General features: G+C 26.9%; 2 protein-coding genes across 2 annotated transcripts; both read right to left on the bottom strand.

Annotated features, from left to right (window-relative positions):
• Window positions 1-843: 843 nt before the first annotated feature.
• On the bottom strand, window positions 844-2,154 carry OCT59_028769 (uncharacterized protein; the record flags this gene model as incomplete). The annotated part of the gene is made up of 8 exons (XM_066147542.1): window positions 844-849; window positions 916-935; window positions 1,017-1,263; window positions 1,344-1,480; window positions 1,558-1,642; window positions 1,716-1,808; window positions 1,890-2,003; window positions 2,074-2,154. 8 exons carry the CDS (start codon window positions 2,152-2,154, stop codon window positions 844-846), a joined length of 783 nt encoding a protein of 260 aa, XP_065994241.1.
• Window positions 2,155-7,860: 5,706 nt separating this feature from the next.
• OCT59_028768 (uncharacterized protein) lies at window positions 7,861-8,691 on the bottom strand (the record flags this gene model as incomplete). The annotated part of the gene is made up of 3 exons (XM_066147540.1): window positions 7,861-8,228; window positions 8,314-8,413; window positions 8,494-8,691. The coding sequence occupies 3 exons, from the start codon at window positions 8,689-8,691 to the stop codon at window positions 7,861-7,863; spliced, it is 666 nt and encodes a 221-aa protein (XP_065994240.1).
• Window positions 8,692-9,321: the final 630 nt, after the last annotated feature.

Below are 9,321 nucleotides of genomic sequence, written 5' to 3'. Positions count from 1 at the left end.
TATGGAAAGTAAATTGTTAGCATTTGTTAGCGTTAGTAATAATAAAAAAAAGAAAGTAAAATAAATTATTGTAAGTAAATTATTAATATTAAAAATAAAAAAGTATGAAGTTAATAAAGAAAGCAAATTAGTAAGTAGTATGGAAAGTAATTGTTAGCGTTTGTTAGCGTTAGTAATAATAAAAAAAAGTATAAAGTTAGTGAAAAAAGCAAGTTAGTAATTGAAATGTAAAAAAGTTAGAAAATAAATAAAAGGATAAAAAAATAAATTTTCTTACCGAAAAGAAAGTTTGAAGAAAAAAAGTTTGAAGAAAAGAAAGTTTGAAGAAAAGAAAGTTTGAAGAAAAAAAGTTTGAAGAAAAAAAAGGTTAAAAAAAATAAACAAATATTTTCTGCGTAGTGAAAAAAGTAAGTTAGTAATGTAAAAAAGTTAAAAAATAAATTCTGCGTAGTGAAAAAAGTAAGTTAGTAATGTAAAAAAGTTAAAAAATAAATAAACGAAAAGAAAAGTTTGAAGAAAAAAGAAAAAAAGTTTGAAGAAATAAAAAAATAAACAAATATTTTCTGCGTTATATTTATTATTTATTTTGATGATCAGATCACGTGGTATAATATAATTTAATTTTAATTGGACGATCAGATCACGTGTATTATATACATAATTTTAATTGGACAATTTCTTTTATTTTCCAAACTAACCGGATAAGTAGTGACACAAAATTTTAACTAACGAAAAATGAACTTTTAAACTTTAATTTTGTATTAGTTACAAAATTTCATTACAAAAGCAATACGACAACACAAAAATTTACTTTATTTAAAATATATATGCATATTATGTATGTTATCTCTAATTTATGAAATAAAATAAAATATTAGTATTTGTAACTAATTAATTTCAAATTAAATAACTTACTTTATTATTTTCGTTATAATCTAAAATAAAAATAAAAATTAATTGATTATTATAAAAAATTTTTTGTAATATAAAATGAAAAAATAAATATTAATTATTACCTTTTCGCGGTTGATTGGAAATCCGCCCAGATTTTTTTCTTTCATTTTTTTTCTTCCCGCTCTTTTCGCTGGCATTTGTATTGCCAACGTCTGTACTATTATCATTTTTTTTCTTTCCGCTCTTTCCGCTGACATTTGTATTGGTATTGTCAACGTCTGTATTATTATCATTTTTTTTCTTTCTGCTCTTTCCGCTGACATTTGTATTGGTATCGTCAACGTCTGTATTATTATCGTTATTATCAGACTTCAAGAAAAGTTTAAAAGAGATATAACTGAAGTTAAAAATATGTTTTTAACAAAATGCTTATACTATATATATTATACCTTATCTGATAAATCATCTGCAGTTCCACTACTACTAATGACCACTTTGTTTTTAATTTTATCTCTAGTGATCACCGATTTATTCTTTTTTAAAATAACTTCCGTTTCCTTCTTCTTTAGTTTTTTTTGGTGGGCACCTTTTATAAAATTCAAAAATTAATACGTATTTATTTTTATAAATAAATATAATTCAAAAGATGAAATTATTATTTACGTTTATTGTTCATCGAGCGGCGAAATAATTCTTTGATAGCCCAATCTCCTGTTGTTTTGGGAAAATGACTATTATTCCCTTTGAACTGAAAAAAAAATTTTGTTAAATGTATTATAAATGTATTGATTTAAAGTATGATTAATTTACAATATACTCACCTTCTCGATAATTTTTAATATTGCTCTCCTCTCCTGCTTTTCCCAGGACGTTTCAACATCGATATACGCTTCAATTAGGTCACGTATACTTGACTAGTAAAATATATAAAAGTTAAATCCTAAAATGATAATACATGAATTATATCAACAATTACATATTTATATATTACAAACTTTGTAACCATTAAATTCCTCATTAGTCAGGTTTAAAATTTTTGCAATATTAATGTAAGCACCGGTTGGTTTGGAAATTGATACAGTTTCATCCACCACTTTTTCTAGAATTCTCTATATTTATAATTAAAACTTAATGTTAAAAAGAGATCAAACTGCAATATAAATGCTAAAATTAACTTACATTTTGTTGAACAGGAAGATCTGACGATTTTTTTGATTGATTAAGAACGGTTATTTTATTTAATTTTTTGTTAGTAGCCATAACAAAAAAATCCAAATGTAATGAAGAGAAATTCAGATAGAACGAAGAAAACGAAGAAAAAAAGAATGAATTAAATTTCTCTGAATTTATATTAACTTGACGAGGTTTTTTTTTTAAAAAAAAAGGTAGAAACATTAGCGATTTTTCCTAAAAAGGAAAGATAAACGAATAATTTTTTTTTAAAAAAAAAAGGCAGAAACATCATCGACATTTCTTAAAAAAGAAAAATACAACGATCAAATTTTTTTTCTAAAAAAAATTGATAGCGATATTGTGTACAAAAAAGGAATATAAAAGGGTTTTTATAACATCTATTTTTAGCTATTTCAACAGTTACGGTAGAGTTTTTTAAATAAAGAATAATAAAATGAATAAACGATACAAATTATTATAACAAATTATTATAATCGTGCGTGACTTAATAAAAATATGAAGATTTCACACTAGATTTAGTATTAATATTTTTTGGGAAGTTGTTTCCTATTTTTTTTTTTTTTTTTTTTTAAAAAAAAAAAAGTAGAAACATTATCGATTTTCTTAAGATTTTTTAAAAAAAATTGACAATATTTGACAGCAATATTGTATACAAAAAAGGAATACAAAAGTGACAATATTTGACAGTAATATTGTATACAAAAAAAAATACAAAAAGGGGTTTTTCATCATAAGACTTCAACCGAAGACCAAAGTTTCTTAAAGCGATCTTTTTTTTTTTTAAAAAATGACAGCATTCGAAGTACAAAAAAGGAATACAAAGGAGGTTTTCATATCTATTTTAAAATTACACAGCCATTTTATCATAAGATTTTAACCCCTATAAAAAATTTTTATCCGAATTTTTCCATTATTTCTCCGTGTCTTCCGTGTCTTCCGTAAAAATTCCGTGAAAATGATACATTCACGGATATCGAGATGAAAATTTCCATGATTTAAAGCTATTATTAATTCTATTAAAATGATACATTCATAAAAAAAAACATGGAAAGATAAAATACGGATCATATTTTTACAGGAATGTAATACTTATTTAAAATAATAGTTATTTAATTTGATGAATAATTGTTGACGTAAAAATATATTTTTTTTGACGACAAAAAAATAGTGATAGTATTACTGTAGATTAAGTGTTAGATCCTCGAACGAGGATAATTTTTTTTAAGATGATTAATCCGTCGTTAATCGCAACGAAATAAATGGGTGTGTAACACTGGTGTAAAGATGTATGTAAAGAGATATGTATAATGCTTTTTTTTTAAAAAAAAATAGGCAGAAACATTATCAATTGTTCTTAAAAAAAAAAAAATCTTTTTTTTAATACAATATTCGAAGTACAAAAAAGGAATACAAAAGGAGTTTTCATCTATTTTTAAATTACACAGCCATCTTAAAACGACAGGAATATTTGTGTACAAATTATTCCGAATAAAGATAAATCAAAATTTTTTAGCTTATAAAATCTGAAACATAAATTTTATGCAGTGTGAAAAAAAAAAGTATTTTAGTTTTTAATTTTTATAAATCTTGTATAGTGTAAAAAAAAAGTGTTTATTTTTTATAAATTGTGAAAAAAAAGTATTGGAAAAAAAATGTCGAATAATAAAGTATTATGTATATGTTCCAAATGTAAAAAAAAAGGATCAGATAATATTGGTAAATATGTGCATCCTACTACCAAATGGAGACATATTAAAAATGCAAAAAAGAATTATAATTTTAGCGACAACGATGATGATAGCGACGACGACGATAGCGATAATGATGATAATAATAATAATAATAACGATCATGAGGACGATAATAACGATAACGATAATGATGATAATAATAACAACCACGACAAAGACCACGATGACGATAACGATCACGATGACGACCACGATAATGATGGCGATAATGATGATAATAATAACGACTACGACGATAATAATCATGATGATAATGATGTAGAATATAAACAGTAAGTATTAAGGAGAATATTTCTGTTATTCGTTAACTAATAATGATTATTAAATGTTTTATATTATATTTTAATTGTAATGATGATAGGAGGAATGAATTTGATAATAGATCTTCAAGATCTCCTACTCCCGTTCTCATGGTAATTGATGATGATTGCTATGATGACAATCAAGAACACCATGACAATCGTGACAATTCTGATGAAAAAACAGAATCATCCACTGCAACTGAATCTGAATCTTATGAAAGTTTATATGATTCTTTTGATGATAATAATACGTTTGAAGTATTACAAAAAGGACTATATAGTAGCGATAATGAATCATCTGATGACGGTATTAATTTAACAGAAGGTAATATACGCAATATTTATTTATTTATTTAAAATTATTTATTATTAATGCAAATACATATTATTTGTAGGGTCTAATATTGTAGGGTCTAATATTAATAGTATTAATGATGAAGTTGCTAGAGGTTTACGTCTTCTTGAAGTAAAAACTCGATGAAATATTACTGATGCAGCCTTTAAAGAAATTGTTACTGCAGCTAGTGGTAATTTTACAAGTCAATATACACTAATAAAAACACTTAAAAATATAGTTCCTATTAAACCAATTTGGGTTGATATGTGCATAAATTCATGCTGCGCTTTTACTGGTAATTTGGAAACATTAAATAAATGTACCTATTGTAAAGCTGAACGTTATCAAGAAGGAGGACGACCAAGAGCACAAGTAGCATATTTTTCAATTCAGAATCGATTTAAAATTCAATATCAAGATCCAACACGCGCAAAACAATTACGTTATCGTTCTGAATATATTACCAGAGAAGATAATGGTGCTATTGGCGATGTATTTGACGGCTCACAATATAAATATCTATCCCAAGAGGGATATTTTCAAGACGATCGTGATATTGCACTTTTAGGTTCTGTTGACGGTTATCAACTATTCAAACAAAAATGTGATGATTGTTGGATAGTTTTATTTATTAATGCTAATTTGCCACCCCATCAACGTGTAAAAAAAGAAAATTTACTTATTACTTCAATCATCCCGGGTCCTAAAGCTCCAAAAAATTTTAATTCTTTTATGAAACCAATAGTTGAAGAATTATGCTTATTAAATGGTAATTTTAATTACATACATTATGATAAAACTTAATGATAAAAAAAATATATTAAAAATAATTGTAAATTTGTAAATTTGTAGATGGTGTTGAATGCTATGATGGTGCTACGAATGAGAATTTCCTCTTAAAAGTTACGGTACTTTCCTGGTCTGGAGATACTCCCGGATTGTCAAAACTTGCTTGCTTAACTGGACATAATTCATACATGGCATGTCGTTACTGTGATCTTCGTGGGATATATAATAATCATGTATATTATCCTACAACACCACCACCATCAATTGAAACATATAAAACTTATAATCCATCAGATTTACCAAAAAGAACTCATAGAGATTATATGATAAGAATTGAACAAATAATGACAATACCGCCATCAAGAACACGCGATACATTAATTTCTGATTTAGGTAAATAATAAATCTATTGCAACATAATTTTTTTTACTATAAAATTAATAATTATTATTTTGAAATAGGTGTTACAGGACGTAGTGTTTTATTAGAAATAGAAACAACTCGATTTCCTACATGTTTTCCAATAGATATTATGCATTTGTTTTATGAAAACATCGCATTATATATGTTAAAACATTGGATGGGTTGTTTTTTTAAAGATTCTATTCTTAATGATCAGCCATATGTAATTAACAACAAACAATGGACTGAGATTGGGATTGAAATGGAAACCGTAAGAAAATCCATTCCAACTGATTTTGGTCGACCACCACGAAATATCTTACATCACCATAATGGTTACAAAGCAGAGGAGTGGGCTTCATGGATAACCTTATATTCTTTACCTTTATTAAAAGATCGTTTGCCGGCAAATTATCTTAAAGGTTGGTCCTTTTTTGTTAAAGCTGTTCAGCTTTGTCAAAAACGAGTATTATCTTTATATGATCAAGAAGAAATAAGGAAATTATTATTGCTATTTTATCAACATTATGAACGGTATATATATTACAACATTTATTTTATTTATTGAATTATTGTTCTTTTATTAAAATAATATTATTTTTAGTTATTATTATCAGTTTTTGGCTGCCCGACTAAGTGTAATGAAAGTATGCTTTCATTATATTTTACATGTTGCTGATAGTATTCAGGATACTGGACCATGTTGGTCAACATGGCAGTTTCCTATGGAACGTACTTGTGGAATGTTACAACCGCTAGCAAAATCACGCCTCCATCCATATAAAAATCTAACAAACAATGTATATTTGTTAGAATTATTTAATAATTTGTGTTATTTTAGAAAATTTTATGACCAGATCTTTCCTCCTATATCTGATAAAAAATATAAAGAGCACTTGGTTTATACAAATGAGAATTATGAAGAAGAATTTCAATGGCCTTCTAAACCATATACTCTTACATTCCAAGAAGTTAAAAAAATAAAAGATCATTTATGTGTAATAGATGATCGTGCATCAGAAATGCGATTAAATGTATGTATTATTTTATTTTATGTTATTTTATTTTCAATTTTAAAATTAAATATTGACTAATATTTACATTTTTTACATTTTTTAGGATTTTGAAACCAACGGAACAAAATTTGGTCGTTTAATAACTTCCGATGGTCGAGTAATTGGGTCAGAATGGATACGTAGAAATAAAGACTGGGCACGAATTAATTACACTGTTTTGGTTAGTATTTAATGCAATATAATCATTTATTAATTTTGTAAGTTTTATTTAATAATTTTCATTTTAGACCCGTTTAGAAATTGACAAATGGGCTCACTTACCAAGTGCAATCCCAGAATTCGTAACTAAATCATTTTACGCCCAGGTTAATTATTATTTTTTATACGGGTATATGGATCAGAAAATAATGCTAGCGAACGTAACATGGACAAATGAAGTTAATGAAGATTCATTAGGTACAACTTCCTTTGTAGGTGATGGTTCTACACAATTTATTGATGTTACTGCAATCAATAGATGTGTAGGTTTTATGAAATTGGGACGTAAAACATATATTATTGATAAGGAATGTATGGAAGAATAGAAATAAACAATTTAATTAAAAATTGTCAAATAATCTGAAATTGTATTACGCGCGATGTGTATGTCGGATTTCTTAAATAAAACTTTCTTAAATAAAACTGTAGGGAAAATTCTTATTAGTTCTTTTTGTATTGTAAATTTTATAACGCCCTATATTATACGTAATTTCAATCTAATAAAATTAGAAATAAACGTCTGCCTTACTTGCCGTTAAAATCTGAATAAGTATTTGCAATAGTTCTCAAATAAGTATAGAATTCTTTACCGATATCTGGACTAATAACAGACGTATTTATTATAACAGACTGCATAGACGACGTATTGTAATGTATTATAATAACGTTTATAAATAAAATTGTTTATAGTTAAATATAACAATTAGGCAGGCATTCATTTGGCCAATTTAGCCTTTATAATAAAAATCGCGTTAATATTATAGCAATGATAATAATATAAAAATTTTTTTTATTAAAATGAATAATATTAATTAATTAATTATTAAAACGTTAATATATACTAAGAAATAAGCAATAATTATAATAATATGAAATTAATTAATTAACATCAAGCCTCGCAATTTAATTAACATTAATTAATCATCGTCGATTTCCCAAATTGCGAGGCTTGCGAGGCTTGATTGAGAACCTCCTTCTTCTTCCTCAAATATTTGAACCACTTCCTGTTCCTGATCCTGCTGCTGCTGTTGCTGTTGCCTTTGTTGATCCTGCTGTTGCTGTTGCTGTTGCCTTTGTAATTTTTGATCCTGATCCTCCTGATTCTGATCTTGATCCTGCTGCTGTTGTTGTTGGCTAAGTAATTTTTTTTGATCCTGATCTTGATTCTGATTCTGATCCCGATCCCGATCCCGATACTGCCGATTTTGATCCCGCTGCTGTTGCTGTTGTTGTGTTTGTGACCGTTGCCGTTGCAATTGTGTTTGTGACCGTTGGAATTGCAATCCTAAAAATATTATTTAGAATTTAATATTATTTAGAATTTAAAAAAGAAATTAAAACACTTTACAAGATGATTCAAAAGTTAATACTTGGTTTTTTCCAAAACTTATTTCTGAATTCTAAATAATATCTTTCCCCGTTTCTTGTTATTTTTCCCCTCGGATCCTTAATAATAGATAATTCCATACTCTAAAGATTATAAATTAGTAAATTAGCCTACATTTGAAGAGATAATGACAATATTGTATAATATTATATTGAATATTTACCCGGCAATCCTTTACAATACCATGGAATTTTTCGCTCGCTTGACGTCCAGTATAAACTGTTTTGAATCTTTGGTTGATTTTTCCAGCGGTTGAGATCCACCAAGCTCGCTTGCAATTACCACCGCCAAGCGAGTGGTAATGTGCATTACCTTCTTTCCTTTCATCGATGAGCATTCTTACTTCGTCGTCGGTCCACATAATGTTAATTGAAATTGAAATATTTTTTTTTTTTTGAAGAAAAAAAAATTTTGAATTAATTTTTTTTTAAAAAAAAATGTAAAATGGAAACGAATGAATTTGATTTAATTTTTTTTTCATAAATTAAATAATACTTACGTTTTAATGATGTAATAAATATCAATAAATTAAAAAAAGTCTAATAAATAATATTACTTATTAATGATGTAATGAATTACTACGCTGATTGATCAAATTGAATTACTTATGTTTATATGTAATTCTGCAATTTTACCCGCGACTCACCCGTGACTCACCCGCAATAATATAATACTTATAATATACTGAACACCGCGACTCACCCGCGACTCACCTGCGACTCACCCGTGACTCACCCCGTGACTCACTCGCAACATTACTAAACACTTTATAACCACAAATTTGAACCTTTTTATCAATTGAAAAAAAGAATTTAATCACTTATTACTTTATCAACAGCGGCCTCAATTTCGAATGGTATGTGATTACAAAATGATGATCTAATACTCAACAGCGGCCGCCTCAATTCAAATATATTCGAATGGTATGTGATAACAAAATGATGAATTTACCTTAAGTGCTCGCTAGACGTTTCAATGATTTTGGTTTAGT

This window comes from Rhizophagus irregularis, chromosome 8 (assembly GCF_026210795.1).
Source record: "Rhizophagus irregularis chromosome 8, complete sequence".
In the NCBI taxonomy this organism is placed as follows: domain Eukaryota; kingdom Fungi; phylum Glomeromycota; class Glomeromycetes; order Glomerales; family Glomeraceae; genus Rhizophagus; species Rhizophagus irregularis.
The sequence above is the reverse complement of the archived record's forward strand: the minus strand, read 5'-3'. Positions and strand labels throughout refer to the sequence as shown.